Genomic DNA, 17,041 nt, shown 5'->3' with positions numbered 1-17,041 from the left:
TGCATGTGCTTAGGATGTCCATCCAAACTTAGAGGGCAACAAAGTATGTCAGCGCTATAAATACCGGTAGTGATATAAAATGCAAGTGTTCCTGGTTCAGTTTTAGAAGGTAACACGCTATGTAGTTTTGGACCCCCCCCCTCCCACCCCGGTTCTCCCCTCCAAGGATTAAATAAACAATCACAGACGTTTTTATCGGAACACATCAGATAGGGTCTTGTGCTGTCCAGCTGGTGAATTGAGCCTATCCTCTCCGCCCTGCTGTCACTTTGAAGTCCTAGACTTACAAGCTGATTAGATGGAGAGCTTCCTTTTCATTTCCTGTCCTGCAGGGTTGGGTTTGGTACTTCACTAGTTGCTGGTCGGTGATGGGGTGTGGCCTACTAAAAGATATGTTATAATCAAAGGCATTCAGAGAAGTATGTAAACAGATCGGCTTCAGAGGTGGACTTCCAAACACACACCACATACTTCAGAAGTTGTGTATTTATACTCTTTTAAATACTCCACATAGCATTTGGAATTCTTCTTTATAAGCTGAAAAAAATAATAGTGCAGCAATGAGGAAGGATGACACAAGTATTTATAAATGTCATCATCACAGTGAAGTGGGTTGTAACCAGTTGGCATAATGGTTTAAGCATGTGTCAAAGCATGTTATCCACTAGCCATATCCCCATACCTGGCTGTCTCATTACAACGCTGGTATTTAGCAGTAGCTCCACAGGAGTGGAGTAGACACTCATTGCCAAGTTAGATGGGCCTGGCTTGAAGGCCTTGTGAGCCTGTGCGCATCACGACAAGGTTCCATGGAAGAAGGTCCTTGTGTCCAATTAGAGAGCTGACGTGACACGTGCTCACACTCCCCACTGTCAGGCAGCTTGTCAGGTAGGCTTTGAGAAGCACACTGTGGCATTATTCCACAGCGTGTTATCAGCAAGTGACCTGTGAAATCCAGCAGAAAATTGATTGAAACACAGTAAGCGCTCACAGTTGAGCATGTATTTTCCCCATTATACTTTTCTACGAAGTGTATCGTACTTATCTTTCACAAGAAAAATTAAGAATATTGGTGAGTTCCCTTTTTTCCAATAAGGATAGTATTCATTGATTTAATTTTAATTGGACCCACTTTTTGTCGCACTGTATTGTTAGAGTTTGCTTTTTAAATGGCTTCTAAAATGGATTGTCCTCACTAAATCACAGTCTCAATCCTTTGCAACGAGAAAGATAGACAGCAAAGGCAGAGAGGGATGGGGGGAGAAGGGGCTCTTGATCGACGAGGATTTTCTCTCCCCTCCTTTCTCTAGCCTCCTCTTCTTGCCCCATTTTCAGCATGATCCACACCCAACGGGCTTTAAAAGAACTCAAGCCCCCAACCCCCCTCCACTGCTGCATTTTGATTGAAATTCATCGGCAAGTTTATTGAGAAATGAATGAGGGAGGCAGCATGGTATTGACTTTGAGAGGAAAACACAACTCATCTTGAATGAGGGGGAAAATTCACCCGTAATTTAGCCGTCATCGATCTGTGCCCCGTCCATGTATTGATCTTCATTTTACAATATTAATTTGCACTTGCAATCAGCTGTGAAGGGAACCCATTTGATTTCTGTTGGCCGGTAATGTGTGAAAGTCCGCTGGTGTCCTTAGAGAAGTGGCACACATACTTTAGATGACATCTAAGAGGATTGAACAGGTGTCTTTGGCCCTTTCTAATAATACAACCCATTTGAGGCGAGCCTGAAATTATGGATGTGCAATCTGTAGCATTGCTCCCTTTTAACCGTGTTAATTACATTTTATCTGTTGCAGGAGCAATATCTGTGGGAGACTGTAACTGTCGAGCTTTTTTCATCTGTATTGGCTCAAAGTTCATGAAATTTCAATGAACATTGATCTGTCTCCATTGATTTATCTTAACTGCAGATCTTTGAAATTTTAATTTCCTGTTCATCTTGAGACTGCTGGAGATGGAATCACTGAGTGATAACTGGCTACAGTGGATGGAGATGATATGGTCAGTGTTAAAACAGATGAGGTTTGCTTTGCGTGGGTTTGCTGTGAAATTTTCAATTTGGCTTGGTTTGGGTTTGGTTGAACTACCGGTATATGGTTTCTACATCTGCTTGCATGTTTTCTATTACAGTATTTCAACCCTGGAAAGTATCTATACTGAGGAGCAGCAGCAGCATGACCTCTGATTACTTTGTCTTCCCTGTTTGCACACCATTCTGTTTAAACCCTGTACAGTAACTCCGAGAAGTTATTTACTTTGTCTCCAATGTACTCCTGCATACTTCTGAATTTAGAAGAGAAGAGGTCATTCTATGTTAACCGTGAACTACATCCATCTAACAGACTGCAGGTGCCTTGAAGGCTTCAGTCAGAGTGTTTGACAAGTCACAATTGCAATAACACTTGAATGAACTTCTTGCTTGTGCTGTTTATCTGTCTCCCCTTTTTCAACTCCCACTCCACCTCTAATTTGTGTTAAGGGGAAAGAAAAAAACCTGCTCAATGGTGTAGGAGGAGTGGAGATAAGCTCGAAGCAGTTAAGTATAATTAGCGAAAGTAATAGCTGGCAAATGGCAACAAGGCTAGGTTTTTATCTCCTGGAAAGATAGAGTTATCGTAATAAGCTGTAATGGCTGGCAGGAATGCTAGTACTCTGTGCAAGCTTCCATTCAGGCTCATAGACTTAACAAGGAACAATTTCCCTTGAATTTACTGCTTTGCTCAAACATTTCCCTATGTTTATACCCTGATACTGTAAGTCAATACACATGTTCAATCTAGTTTCATACAGACTAAAGGCCCACTGAGCTGTATTGCCATGTAAGCACTTCTGGCTGCCAGCACCAGCCATGTTACACTGTTTTCTCAGAGTGGTTACTCATGTCCTATTTCTAGAGAACACGGAGAAGGAGCAGCAGACCACAGTCATATGCCATGTAAAAGCGATCCACTCTACATTTTAAGTAAAGTGGCAGGAGTGAGGCCTATGAAGGAGCTCTCACAGAAAACGTGTTAGCTGCATGAAACGGCAGCAGATTAAGGTGTCAAATCAAAATAAAATTGGGAAGTGCATATTCCTGGCAGAGGAATTCAGCTGAAGGCCTGCCATGAATGCGCATGCGTCTTATTTAAAAAAAAAAAAAAAAAAAACTAAAAAGGAAATGATACGGTCACAGCTGCACACCGAGTCATGCATTCCATTTCTTCATATTCTGAAACGTGATCATTCACTCTCTGGAGAGAATTACTAAAATATTCATAAAAATGTTCCTCCAAACCTTCACAGAGGAAAAGCACGCTCCACCGCAGGTCCAAGCTTTTGCCACTTATCATGTTAATTTTGCTCACATGTGGCAATAATTCTTTTAGGTATTAGCTGCTAAATTTGAAACATATTTGCTGTCACATTGTGTTAGAAAAATTTCTATCATCCCGGAAATTAAAACACGGAGGATCTCTAACCCAGGCAGGAAAAAGAGACATAAGCAATATAATTGAACAAAATGCGTAACCTGTTTAAATCTGAGGAGAAAATGAGAGAAAATGAAAATTCTATTAGTGTCTAATGTTCCCTCTGCCCCCGCACCCATGTGCTCTTCATCTCTCCAGCAAAGTATTCAAATGCAAGCCCTGCCTTACCTCCCCGTGTCTCTTTTTCTCTAATTATCCATGAGGTCAGTAAGCAAAATGGGGAAGAAGCCAGGAGATCAATACAAATTATCCCTGAGCAAACCAGTGCTGACAGTTTGAATTGCAGCATATGTTTACCCAAAATCAGGCAATTTATCTTAATATCAGGCGAGTAATGCAGCAGGGGTGAGAGGTCACACAATCTCTCCACCTCATAATTACCCGCCTCTAAAACAGGAAAGTGGTATTGATTGGCCGCGGGCCGGGAAGCGGGCGTGACTGGAACGTGCCAGTGACCCCCCCCTCCCCTCCACCCCCCAACCCCCGCTATCAAACCACCCATAGTAGTCTCTGTCCCTCCTCCTCCTCCCCTCGGCTAGACTCCCTACCCAGTGCAGGATTTATGGGATGTGTGTGCAGGGTTTCATGTTTCCTTGAAGTGACTGAGAAGCCTTACAGAAGGGTAAGGATGAGCAAAGAGATGTGTGTGTATGTTTGTGGGAGGGGGTGGGGTGTGGGGGATACTTCTTTCGCAACATTCTGTAGGAAGGTCAAAGAGGAACAAACACATTTTGGAATCATCACAGAGCTAGATTTGCACATTGGCCAACGGCAGTCGTTCTAAAATGTGCTATATAATAAATGTGATATGATTTGATTTTCATTTAGATTCCATCTTCAAAAGAGAGTCAAGTTTACGAGTGAGAAGTTAGAGCATTACCATGTGTCGAAGATTAAAAAAGGCAATGAGTTAAAGAGGGTAAAAGTGTGAAAAGGCTTCTGTCAATGCTTGTGCATCAAGAAAATGTAAGGAGTCATCCCAATGATTCTTGGAAAAGCTCTGCAGATGAAAGAAAATCTTTGCATGGAGGAAAAATTATGCGGAGCAGTGCAATGACTGCACATTTATTGTCTAGATTGAATATAAGTGCTAAGTATATATCATCAGCAGCTTTTACAGGATTATTGACATTGTCTGTGTCTGTCTGCACAAGTGTACATGCTATGACTACAAAAGTGTCAACTCATCAACTGACAGCACCGTTTAGCACTAATGCAAGTCTCCATCAGCTGTCAAAAGCATTTGCATGAAATCAATAGCAGATGGCAGTCTATGTCACCAATTTCATTACGCGGGGGTTGTTACAAAGATCATCTCCATGATAGATGAGATGGCGACATGTCGACATGTGGAGATCATGCCTGACGCTTGAAATACAACTGTGCAACACTGGACCAGGTTTTAAATGTGACAGAGATCAGTTTAAAGACCAGTTTAAAAGGAACATTATTTTTTTGATTTGACACATTTTGATTCCTACAGATCAAAGCAAGGAATACTGATAATGCCAATTCAGTTCAAAGCGTGCTCTAAGGACTGAGCCCTCCAAAACACATTCATCACAATTTTTAGCCTGACATTTACAGTGGGGCATCATTATCATTGGGAAGGCATGTCAAACAGTGCCCCGCTCCCAACCTATGTCTCGTCCCATACTGTACGTCTGTCCGGCTGCGTTCCCAGCATGCCTGGCGGGTTGTGTAGGCCCCAGCTGAGGCAGAGGACAGGAGAGCGTGATGTATCACCCTGAGAGAGCCCACTGACAGCCTCTGATGATGGATGGCCTGATTATGGAGTGCTTTTTACACATACACAATTTACATCACACTGAGCAGCGGGGTCTGGCAGGGCTGTCGTGCACATACACTTTTTCCAGCAGGGCACAGGCTCTCGCATATGTGTGTGAGTGGGTGTACACATCTACACATTTACAAGACTGCCAGAGTGCATAGGATAAGAGGGGGAGTAGAAATAACAAAAGAAAAGGGGGCACATTCCTTGCTACATTCTTGTCATGTACGATCAATACAGCAGATCAATTCTTTATTAAGGAGGAGATGACTTTCCCCCACATTCCGACGCAGACCTTTGTCGTTTCAGGACACATGATGACATGTCAAATCAGATTTCCAGCAGTGTATGTAGTTGTGACACGGGGTTTATTCAGGTGTGTCTGAACTATAGGGGTTGGATACCACTATATTTGTAACCTGGATCATTACTATTGATTAGTTCCCCACATTGTCCATGCTTGAACACATAATTGTTCCATTTGATCACAGTCAAGCTGGCAATTACTGTATTCAGGTTTTGGTACAACTGGTGCACAATTTCAGTTTTAAGTACGAGTGCAAAAGAAATAGTAAGAAATAAAACATGTTGCTTTTTTGTGCCCTGAGTCTTTGGCTTTTGCCTCTGTGGCTCTGCCAGCGAGTGTGTGTGTGTGTGTGTGTGTGTGAGAGAGAGATTGTCGGGGGGAGTGGGGGGGTTGAATTTGTATTTTGCTTCCACATTTTCTGGTGTTCAGCAGGTTCAGCGAGCTGTGTGGTGTTAATGCTGAAATTACATGCTGAGTAATGAGTGATGGGCCAAATTACAGGCTGAACAATGAATAGAGGCAGGCAGCTCTTATTAGTCTCCATAGAAAGCCATTGATTTATGAAGCGCCTTGCTCGGCGGAGTTACTCTCCTGAAAATGATATCTACATTGAGAAGTGATGTTCTCTATTAAGTCGTTCCTTCCCCTTTTACACTGCTTTCCTCCTTCCTACCCCTCCTCCCCTCTGCCCTGCCTCTGCTATGAGAGTACACATGATTGTTTAGAATCAGGCGGAGCTGTAAGGAAACCTTCAATTACCCATTAGGACTGTCAGACATAAAACGCCCTGCTCTCACCAAAGTCTGGGTTATGATTCATTTACTTTGTGCCTCTGATTCATCGCCCAATATGCCTCATGCCCCAGATTACTATTTGAGGGGTGGGAGAGATTAATGGCTCCATGGGATCTGCTGCCGTATTTCATGGGCCCAGTGTTGCAGTACTGTTGGTGCAGAAGGGTGAAATGACAGCAACTTACACTAGATCAATGTGTGGACAGACTTTCACAGATTATTAAAGCTCTGTTAGATTAAAAGACCCCTGCTATGTAGTTTGCCGTAGTCAATATTCTTGAGCAGATAAAAAGGGGGAGGGTCCCTCCGAAGGATTCGCAGAGTGATGTAGGTCATCATGGATGTTAATGGAACAGCACTTGGTGACACAAGTGTCAGACGAGTTGGTGTCATTTTTTATTGCTTATGCTCTCTTTGGAGCTGCTAATGTTTCATAAAACCTAGTATCACCCTTGAGGTTTCTTTGAAATTAGGCATTCTGAAATGGCTTTAGTACTGTAAACTCTTAACAGATTCCTCAATTAGTTTCTTTATATCTCTTGGAAAATTAGTCCTGAAATGGCTCTAAATTTCATCTCCCCATATTATCTTTCAGCCCTGAATGAGCCCACTATCGACTATGGTTTCCAGAGGCTGCAGAAGGTCATCCCCAGGCACCCTGGCGATCCTGAGAGGTTACCAAAGGTCAGTAAAGTGTCTGGGTTGTGTGGAAAAAAACTACAAATGGTAATGACACAGTGCTGTCTGGCTTTTAATGTCTTCATACTCTGAGTGTGACAAATAAACAGAACAACATTACCATAAATGCAGAGCACTGTGACCCTAAGCACTAACAGCTTTGCTTCACATATGTGGCTTTACCCACCAACCAGTGTGGTAATGGTATTGGTTTTGTGTGTGGAGAGAGGCGTAAACTCTCTGTGTGGTAAAATAGCTCAATCAGGCGTTTTCCTCTCCAGTAGTCTGTGGAGATGGTAATCTGGTCAGAAACGACGCCTGCACCCTCATTACCCCACTCATGTTTTCCTTTCATTTTCTGCGGCTCGATTTGGTTTAATCTTTTGTTTACAGAACCCTGTGCCGTAAACCCTCTAGTCTTACTGCAGCTAATAGACAAAGACTGCATGTTATTATGCTTTGGCTTTCTTATTGTTGTTTTTTTTTCTTCCCTTTTTCAACTTGCGTGAAGGAGCTGAAAACCACATCAGCTTGTAGACACACTGGTGTGTCATTAAAAAAAATAAATACCGCCATAGTGATTAAACAACATAAGGTGCATAGATTTCTGTTTTTAAATTCCCATCTCGCGCAGTATTTTTAATCCTTTACTTTCTTTTGATTCTCAAACCCTTTCCATTTCCTACTGATACAATCAATCTGTATGTTTTCACTAATTGCTACCCTGCCAGTAGCCATTTTGATGACCGATGTTCCAGATGTGTCAAAAGTAATAATATGACTGATTAGTCAATTCAAAACCCCTCGGCATGTAGTAAAGTGGAGGCCACCTCAGAGTTTTAATAATACTGTAAAACCTTTAAAGACCTTATCTATTAAATCCCAGCAAGCAACACAGCAATATTATTAATGTCCAACGGACAATTTAATAACGAACAGACAGTGTGCTGGCTATAGATGTTTGACCAAGGCAACATGGAGAGATGGAGCATCACAGCTAGTGGTTGGTTCGGTATATGAAGTGTTTCAATTAGACCTGGTCCCTGTGGAGAGAAGAAGCTACACCTAGACATGAAATGTTACTCTAATATCACGTGTAAACGTTGACCAGAAGCTAAAAGTACACTTTACTTTTAATATCCACATGACTTGTTCCATCTCTTGCTGGCATGACCAGTCAATCTAACTACACCGCTATAGTTTTATAAAGTCACACAGTTTGCTTTCTATTTTTTTTGTTTTTTTATGAAACCCACATCTTTTTAGCAAATGGAGACATAATACGTACATGGTCTTATTACAAAGAAAGATCACTTCTTTCCTTGAATACAAAGCACTGCTGGTTGCGAGACACATTTTGACACTGAGCCCAAGATTAGTTTCCTGGGTGAGCGTATACTTAATATAGCACGGTCTCCCAGCCTTTGCATGGAACAATCACAGAGTGAGATGAAACCCTGCACTTCCAATAAACAACATAAATATTTGATTTGCTCTCTAATGGACCCAAATATGGGGTTCAGGGGGCATGTAAATGATCCCACCAAGTGATTCGTCATTGTTAAGCTTGCCATCTGAGGGTCAGCTCTCCGGGTCAAAAGCACATTCCCAATAAAACAGCCTGCGGCAGGCTGAGGCTGGCATGTACATTTGGAATGAGAACAGAAACAGCATATAGAGAACAGCCATTACAAGGTGCAGGTGAGGCCGGGAGACTCTATAAAAAGAAGATAAAGCTGGAGGACGCGCGGTGTGCATTAGCAGAAAGGCAAATCGACACCAAGCCCACTCACCGCCTCTATCCCCCCCCCTCCCTTCCATGACTTCACCCTCCAGTTGATAATATTACTGCACTATTGATTTCCACCAGCCTTCTCCCTGGGACCAGTAAGACACGTGGTAATTGTAGGGAGACAGAAAGCCAATATGGGAGTGCTCATGGATAGCAAGGGATGCACGCTAATATTGTTGCTACACAGAGAAAAAAGGGGGGAAGCTGCCCCTGATTGAAGTTTACCTCGTAATTCTAAGACAACATCGTAGATGACAGTCTGACCCTGTGGGAGGAGTGGAGATATAAAAATTCAATGCAAAGTCCAGGGTGAATATGAAAGTAATAAGTGTGAGCAGTCAAGTGATGAGAAAGGAGATTGGTTTGCGGGCATTGCGTTAAGTGAAGAGAGACTTTGGAATTCACCCTCCTTTTTAAGATCTTGTTATAAAACAATTTTCTATTCATAATATAAAAAAGACAATTTATAATACCATTTTGTGCCCTCTGGCAGTAATGGACAAATAGACTGGATATCACATTATATCACACTCAATTTCTCTCTTCTGTAACAAATTAGATTCATTATGAAATTAAAAGTGGAAACTCAATATTGTTTTATTATTAAGCTGATTGCTTTGGATTCTTTTCTTTCCCCCCCAAAATGAGCAGAAGCCCATTCTTTTCCAATTCTTTGTGTAATCCACAAGGAAAAAATATTACAAATGTGTTCATGTCAAGCAATTACCCATGTATTTAAATGAATCTCTCTTCCTGTGCTCTTTGAAGTACCTTCATCTAATGGCCCTATGCTTCTAAATGCATTCATTACCTCAGGCTAGAGCTAACAGAGTAATTGCCTTACAGTTTTATAATGGCATTAGCACTCCAAGCTACATAACCTAGGCCCTCTTTTATTAACTGTGATAATATAAATACAACATCCACATTAATCTAGTGCTTGAAGACTCACATTTGGATTCAGTATTGTTGGACATTTTTTTATAACGCACCATTTGGTATTTGTTCCACTCAGATTTAATATTATTTTTTCCTCGGCAATAGCATAAAGCAGCTTCTAAATCTTGGGCGATCAGTCATCTGAGCAGTACCGTTCAGACATTTGTGCAGCGCAAGACCTTTATGCAAAGCATAGCAAACAATAGTCCAAATCAGTCACGCATTTGTCACAGAACAGCAGAAATCATTTGAAGCTTTTTAATTGTTTCAGTTTAACATGGTGTGTTCAGATATGTCTCCATGACAAGAAAGCCAATTACACTTATGCTGGAGCAGGATTGAGATTTACATGGAAATGCCCTCGGAACTCTATTCCGTGCTAATCGTATTCACAGCGTGAGCTGATGCGCATGAAAGCGTCGCGTCATAAGAAAACAAACTTCTTCCTTGATTGGGTGCAGCACTTCTCATCATCCTTGGATATGACTAGGTTGCCACTTAAGCATAGCCCTGCGAGTCAGCTCGGTTAGTTAAGACACCACGCAGTAAACGACAGATTAAGGATGAGAGGCAATATCGTTTTCTCTCCTCCTTTTTCCAAGCTGTCCTTATGTCACTGCTGCAAAGCACCATATGGACAAGGAGTGAGAAGACGTTTTACAGAGAATGAAACATGGCTTGCGAACGCGACAGTCTTAATTGCTTTAATTGTTGTTTAAAATTGAGAGCCATGTAGGAGATCTTGAAATATGATAGAATAGATTATTGGTAATTATTAACTGCAGACAAAAAGAAAGAAAACCACTTTATCTCACTCAGCAAGAGAGAGAGAAATCTGTTCTGCCTGATGAGAACACATCAAGACAGCTGGTCCTCTCATTTAGTCTACCTGCTTCACGACAACCATAATTCTTTATTTGTATGCAAACTAGATGCATGCAACGTTGAGCATACACACCAATTTCAGAGGTAAATGCCCATTCTAAGAGCCACCCATCCGGTAACTTGGGGTGGATTAAGCGATATGTTTCTATAAGAGAGCATGGCATACGCTGCAAGTGGCTTCTACAGTAATTCATCTTGATAAATCAAGAACTGCGCTAGATCTGCTCCTTAGGATGAAAGGGCCCATACACACACTCCGTACACACTACATACGCTGCGCCTCGGAGATGCAGGCCAAGTCTTGGAGGCCGCTGTTTGAAGGCGCGAAAGCTGTGTTTACATTCATTTATGGCAGCTGCCGTCTTAATCCCACACTGCTACTGCCAAGTGATGGAACACTTCAGACAAATTACCGAGGCCTGCAAAAGAAAACACAGTGAATGTGGGAAGAAAACAAGCACCATCTGAGATGTTTCTAGTGACAGATTTGCATTGCTTTTAACCAGAGTTCTAACAGCACTGTCGACAAATCTCTGCTCTCCAGCAGGTGACAAGAGAGCAGTTTAAAAAGCACACACAACAGCCATGTCTGCAACTTGCCTTTGTCAGATTAAATGCACTCTAAGAGAAGAGGGTTTTCATAGAGCATACTGCCTTGTGTATTATAGAAAACAAAGAGAGCAGCCTGGTTTCTTGAGAGGGATTTAATTGTAAGTGCTGAATTCAAAGAGGAGATAAAACACACAAACGGGCCAAACCCCACCTAGCTGAAAGCCCAAAACGGAGTGGGGGGAACAGAATCTGGGGCCAACTAATTTTCACTGTTAAGAGCCAAAGCAACACAGCTAATCCGCATTGTCAAATGGGGGCAAGCATGCAGACATGGATAAGACCACATCCTGAGCATCCGTGTCCCCAAGGCACAAGCACCCAGCTCTCGCTGGATGGGAAGTCATTTGTGAAGTCCTTTGCAACAGCCAGTCAAAGAGGTTAATTGAAAAATTCCTTAATGTCATTACAACAGAACTAGATTAACCCAGAGCTAATTCACTTTATTGTTCTGAAGAGAGGGGACTCGGCACTGAACTCCGGAGCAAACGTGAGGCCCAGAATCATGGGCGAGGTGTTGTTTTTAAAGGACTATGCCAGTTTAATTAAGATAGGGAACATTATTCACTGCTCTGCATGGTTGGAAGGAGCAAAATGGTAGTGCTGTATAAATGCACCTCTGGAGCCTCTTAAATCAAGGTGGCTTTTATTTATGTAAACATTTCTGAAAGCGCTTTACAACCTTGTCCTGCAAGTCTGCTCGTGTTCTTATTCCTGTGTGCAGAATGCCTAAATAAATAAATAAATGCATTTTAAAAATTGCTAATTTCTATTAGTCCACCTGGATAACATTGTTATGATTAAAGTGTCATGAATTCATTACACTATAAGATTTCAATATGCAATGACACAAAACCCATTTACATCCAGATTTGCATGTGTTTTAGTCAAAATCTTGATTTGGTTGTAAAATTGAACTAGTGTGAAATTTTCACTACATTCCAAAAGTTCTCTGTAGGGCTAAGGTTTGGAATCGTGGTCGTCAATCCACATGCAAAAATGATGTCCAATGTTTACTGAACTACTCTTTCAAAAATGTACTCTAGTCTTGTCACCTTAAGTGAAATGGTTCTTTAAACCAGTGGTTCCCAACCCTTGTCCTTGAGGAACACCATCCTGCATGTTTTAGTTGTTTCTCTGCTCCAACACACCTGATTCAGTGGTTTAATTACTTCCTTGAGTTCGTCCGAAGCCTGTTAATCACCCTTTGATTCAAATCAGGTGTGCTGGAGCAGAGGAACAACTAAAACATGCAGGATGGTGTTCCTCAGGGACCAGGGTTGGGAACCATTGCTTTAAACAAGTATCATACATGCTTGATTAGGGGCGGCTGGGGCGTATTAGCAGGGCAGTGTTGAGAACTGAAAGTTGCAGGTTTGATTCCATGTCATGCCCATATGTCTAAGTGTCCTTCAGCAAGACACCTACTCCCTCACTGCTCCACGGGCAGTTTACATAGCTGCCAGCTGCTCAACTTCTGAATACCTCACCTGCATGATGAGTCAAATACAGAGAACAAGTTTTGTCATTGTATGGGTGCAATGATGACAACACGAATTATTTTCACTTTTTACTGAACAGGGTGGTTTTTTTTTTCATCCATTAGGATTAAATTCAGGGCAGCACAGTGGCGCAACTGGTAGAGCTGCTGCCTCTCAGCGAGCAGGTCCTTGGCCTTTCTGGGTAGAGTTTGCATGTTCTCTCCGTGCATGCATGGGTTTTCTCCGGGTACTCCGGTTTCCTCCCACAGACCAAAAACATGCATGTTAGGCTGATTGGTAACTCTAAATTGTCCTTAGGTGTGAGTGAGAGAGTGAATGTTTGTTTGTCTCGTTTGTCTCTATGTGGCCCTGTGATGGACTTGCGACCCGTCCAGGGTGTACCCCGCCCCTCGCACAGTGATTGCTGGACATGGGCACCAGCGACCCCCGTGACCCAAAATGGAATAAACGGGTAAAGAAAATGGATGGATGGATAGGATTAAATACTTTGTTGCCAGCTTTTTATTCATGGTTCAAGGTGACTTTATTGTCATGTGGTACATGAGGTGGAACGAAATTGTGTACTTAAGGTCCCAGTTACATTCAAAAACAGCAAAAATATGAAGTATAAAAGGAAACAGTATACAAGGATCTAAGATATACGTTGAACAATAATAATATAATACAGTGTATTAAACATCAGTCTGAACATGAGGCTGTTGTGAGCAGATGGGTATGAATAAAGCAGCTTATGTTGTACATTTCTAATGAGATTGTTAAATCAGTTTGTTTTAATATCTTGCTGGTAATTATTTATCTAGGCTGGGTAGTAAATGTAACTGTCTGGGCTTTAAGTTCACTTTACGTTTTCCTCTTCAGGAGGTGTTACTGAAGAGGGCGGCCGATCTTGTTGAAGCCCTGTACGGAATGCCCCACAACAACCAGGTTTGTACCACACAGCTGTTTTCAGCAAAAAACAAGTTTCTGATAATATACTGTAAGCAAATGGCGTATTCACCACTTTTTTTCCTGAAGAATATTGTAGTTTAAGTTTTATAGAGCCATAAAACATGCATGAAAAAAAAGCTGTGTTAAGAAAAGTGGAAATAATAAACTGCTTTCTTTTCACCTCTCAGGAGATCATTCTTAAGAGGGCGGCAGACATCGCAGAGGCCCTGTACAGCGTTCCCCGCAACCACAACCAGATCCCCTCTCTCGCTAACACAGCCTCCCACGGCATGATGGGAGTCAACTCCTTCAGCAGCCAGCTAGCAGTCAATGTGTCTGAGTCACAAGGGAACGACCAAGGTGCGTGATTTCAAGGATTTTATAGATTATAGATTTCTTAGTGTGGGGGTGCATCAGCACTTGCTCCTTAGTGGAAGTCCAGGTGGTTTGCATTGACAGATATTTCCTTGTTTTGTATTCGATAATACATAAAACACGTTTTTAAGTAAGTATACAGTTAAGAAATCTGATCAAATAAACACACAAAGTAGTTTATGGTTTTAACCACCAACGTTCTCTTGTCATTTACTTTAATCACTGAGCATTTCTCTGATACAGAAGAACAAATAAATGAATGCCCATCTTCCACCTGTGTTTTTCCAGTGGGCTACAGCCGGAACACCAGCAGCGTGTCCCCTCGGGGCTACATCTCCAGCAGCACCCCACAGCAGTCGAGCTACAACACAGTCAGCAACAGCATGAATGGCTACGGCAATGCCGGTATGAACCTGGGAGTGCCAAGCTCCCCTGGGTTCCTCAACGGATCCTCTGCCAACTCCCCATATGGAAGTGAGTAGCTTGCCACTCCTGCACGCTCTCGTAGCACTAAGCTGGTGCTGATTTAATTCCAGCTCGCACATTCGTTTTCACTTCTGTGAATTATTCCTGACAAGGTTGGAATATTATTGACGGTCAAAATATATTACAGTTCATTCACGGGAGCTTGTTTAGTGTAAGTACTTCAGAGAACGAACATGTGGCTCAGACCGGCAGACATATTAGGTGTATTTGACTATTGGCCACCTGTATTTGTTCAACCGGACAAGATGTTGATCGTAGGGGCCTGCGAGTACTGATCATGTGTCCTCCTCGTAGTAACTCTATCCCAACCTTACCTTAACTGCCCTCTCCCTCTTGAGCACTACTCACAGCACGTTCTTACTCTCACCCTTCCTCTTTTCCCTTGCCCTCCCTGTCGTCTCCGCAGTTAAACAAAAGAGCGCCTTCGCCCCTGTGGTCCGACCCCAGGCCTCCCCACCCCCCTCCTGCACCAGCGCCAACGGCAACGGACTGCAAGGTGAGCCCCCCTCACCCCCTCATCCCTTCCCTACGGACTACTGGTCAGATACCGCTGCTCAGGCCTCTGTCCGGTTTGGTGAGGGATTAATCATTACAAATATATGCATTTTGACAGGCCAATTTACAACATTCAGTTTGCATCCAAACATGCACACACTTCCATAAAGCATGCTCTCTCTCACACACGCATACACCCACATACAAACACACAAGTGTAGGATGGCAAACATGCATCCTTGTTGCTCTTACATACAAATGATCTGCTCCGATGTCGCAGGAAGAGACCTTCACCGAATTGTTTCAGTAATTATGTTTATTAGGTTTTGTGCACGTGTCATGACCAACATGATTGCATTGAAAACAAGCTTAGCTGTAGTGTGTGCCCCAAGATTAATAACATTGGGCTTAATGAAGTGGGAAATTAAAGTTCATCTTGCTACACGTTCATACTTATTAATACATGTTGTGCAGAAATTAATGAGCAATGCCTTGCCATCATCTGCGCTGGCAAACTTAAAAGCATTTCAACCATGACTCTACAAATATACTCAGAGTAATATAATAATATATCATCCTAGCACTTCACTAGTTGCCTAATTGTTAAAACGTGTGAAAATACTGAATATATAAACTCTTAGGATGAGCTACAGTTGCTAATGATATCCAAAGCAGATGGTCTTGGTGAAATAACGGGAGCTACCTTTGATCTAGCCTAATCTCTCTTGGATAATGATGCAAAGGCGCAACTTTGGGGGGAAATGCAGGACTAATGTGCTGCTCAGCCATAGAGGCGATGATAAAGAGACGAGAGGAGGAAAATAAGTGTCAGGAATGAATCTGAGAAGTGTCTAGTACTGTAGGATTGTGGCATTGTGGGAAGTGACCGTGTTGTTGCTCTGTCGTCACCACAGCTGGGTCTCCTGGGAGTCTGGGCCACTGTTTGCCATTACCCCAACGCCAGGAGAAATATCACACATAGCAGGACTGGCGTGCTGAGGGCTGAAATGTCAGAGCAAGAGGGAGGGTTTTTTAAACTCTCCCCCCCGTTAGGACATACAGCAGCAGGCAGGCGGACACGGCAAACACTCACAGGCACATACGCAAACAAGCACATTAGGGCATACATTCACACACTTGTGCACTCAAGCAAACATGCATGCACTACATTTAGATTTCAAAAAATTTTCATGATTATATCCAAACTTGCTTTTGTGCTAAATCAACTGATGTCTTTTTGTCTTTCTTTTTCGTCCCTCAGCCATGTCCGGCCTGGTCGTCCCTCCAATGTAAAAGCACTTTTGTCATCTCAAGCACTAGTCGACACACTACCACTTCACGGGACACCCCCCCACCCCCTCCCCACTCCCAAAGCACACTGCAAAATGGTGGTGTAATGTATAGTCAACCGCTTGTTCTAAAGAAAGAAAAAAGTTCTTATTTCTTTTTAATGACTGCCACAACCTACGGGACAAAAAAAAAAAAAAAAAAGGATTTCATGTGAAACGATTTTTTTTTCTCTCTCTGTGGGACTTTTTTTTTTCCCCCTCCGCACATTCTACTCCCCTTGAAGAGGACACGGGATGATGAAGGATTTATTTTGTATACCTGTCGAGTTGTGACTCGGCTTCGGACTCGTCCAATCGACCACGCTCATGACTTAAAAAGGACTCAGTAGACTCACCACCTGGTTGTAAAGTAAAAACACTGATGTACAGTACATTTGCCAACAAACTTGTTTGCCTCAGATCATTGCGTTCGTTTCAGCTCTTTTAATAGATTCACAACAGTTGTGCGTCTTTATAATGTGACTTTTTGTATTTTTATGTGTGAGGAGAAAATACACAGGGGCCAAGACGGTTTGAATTTCAACTGGAAATTATATGAAATATATAATTTAGAAACTTGATGAACAAAAAAAGTACAATAGATATGAGTGAACATACGGGGTGGGGCTAGGCGGACAATGTT

At 42.4% G+C, this 17,041-nt stretch overlaps 1 protein-coding gene across 4 annotated transcripts in view; it reads left to right on the top strand.

Annotated features, from left to right (window-relative positions):
- The window catches only part of LOC119412811 (transcription factor COE3), a 70,740-nt gene extending 54,170 nt beyond the window's left edge, over positions 1–16,570 (top strand). For 2 of the 4 annotated variants that reach the window (XM_037679870.1, XM_037679863.1), the window contains exons 11-16: positions 6,978–7,066; positions 13,646–13,711; positions 13,903–14,074; positions 14,378–14,563; positions 14,982–15,071; positions 16,332–16,570. In XM_037679870.1, coding sequence (XP_037535798.1) covers positions 6,978–7,066; positions 13,646–13,711; positions 13,903–14,074; positions 14,378–14,563; positions 14,982–15,071; positions 16,332–16,363 — 635 coding nt within the window. In that variant the 3' untranslated portion in view covers positions 16,364–16,570. Of the gene's footprint in view, positions 1–6,977; positions 7,067–13,645; positions 13,712–13,902; positions 14,075–14,377; positions 14,564–14,981; positions 15,150–16,331 lie in introns of all 4 variants that reach the window. The other 2 variants (XM_037679856.1, XM_037679848.1) reach the window with 1 other exon arrangement.
- The last annotated feature ends 471 nt before the right edge of the window (positions 16,571–17,041 follow it).

This window comes from Nematolebias whitei, chromosome 1, assembly GCF_014905685.2.
Source record: "Nematolebias whitei isolate Nwh7 chromosome 1, NemWhi1, whole genome shotgun sequence".
Lineage (NCBI taxonomy): Eukaryota > Metazoa > Chordata > Actinopteri > Cyprinodontiformes > Rivulidae > Nematolebias > Nematolebias whitei.
This window is presented reverse-complemented; position numbering and strand designations above follow the sequence as displayed.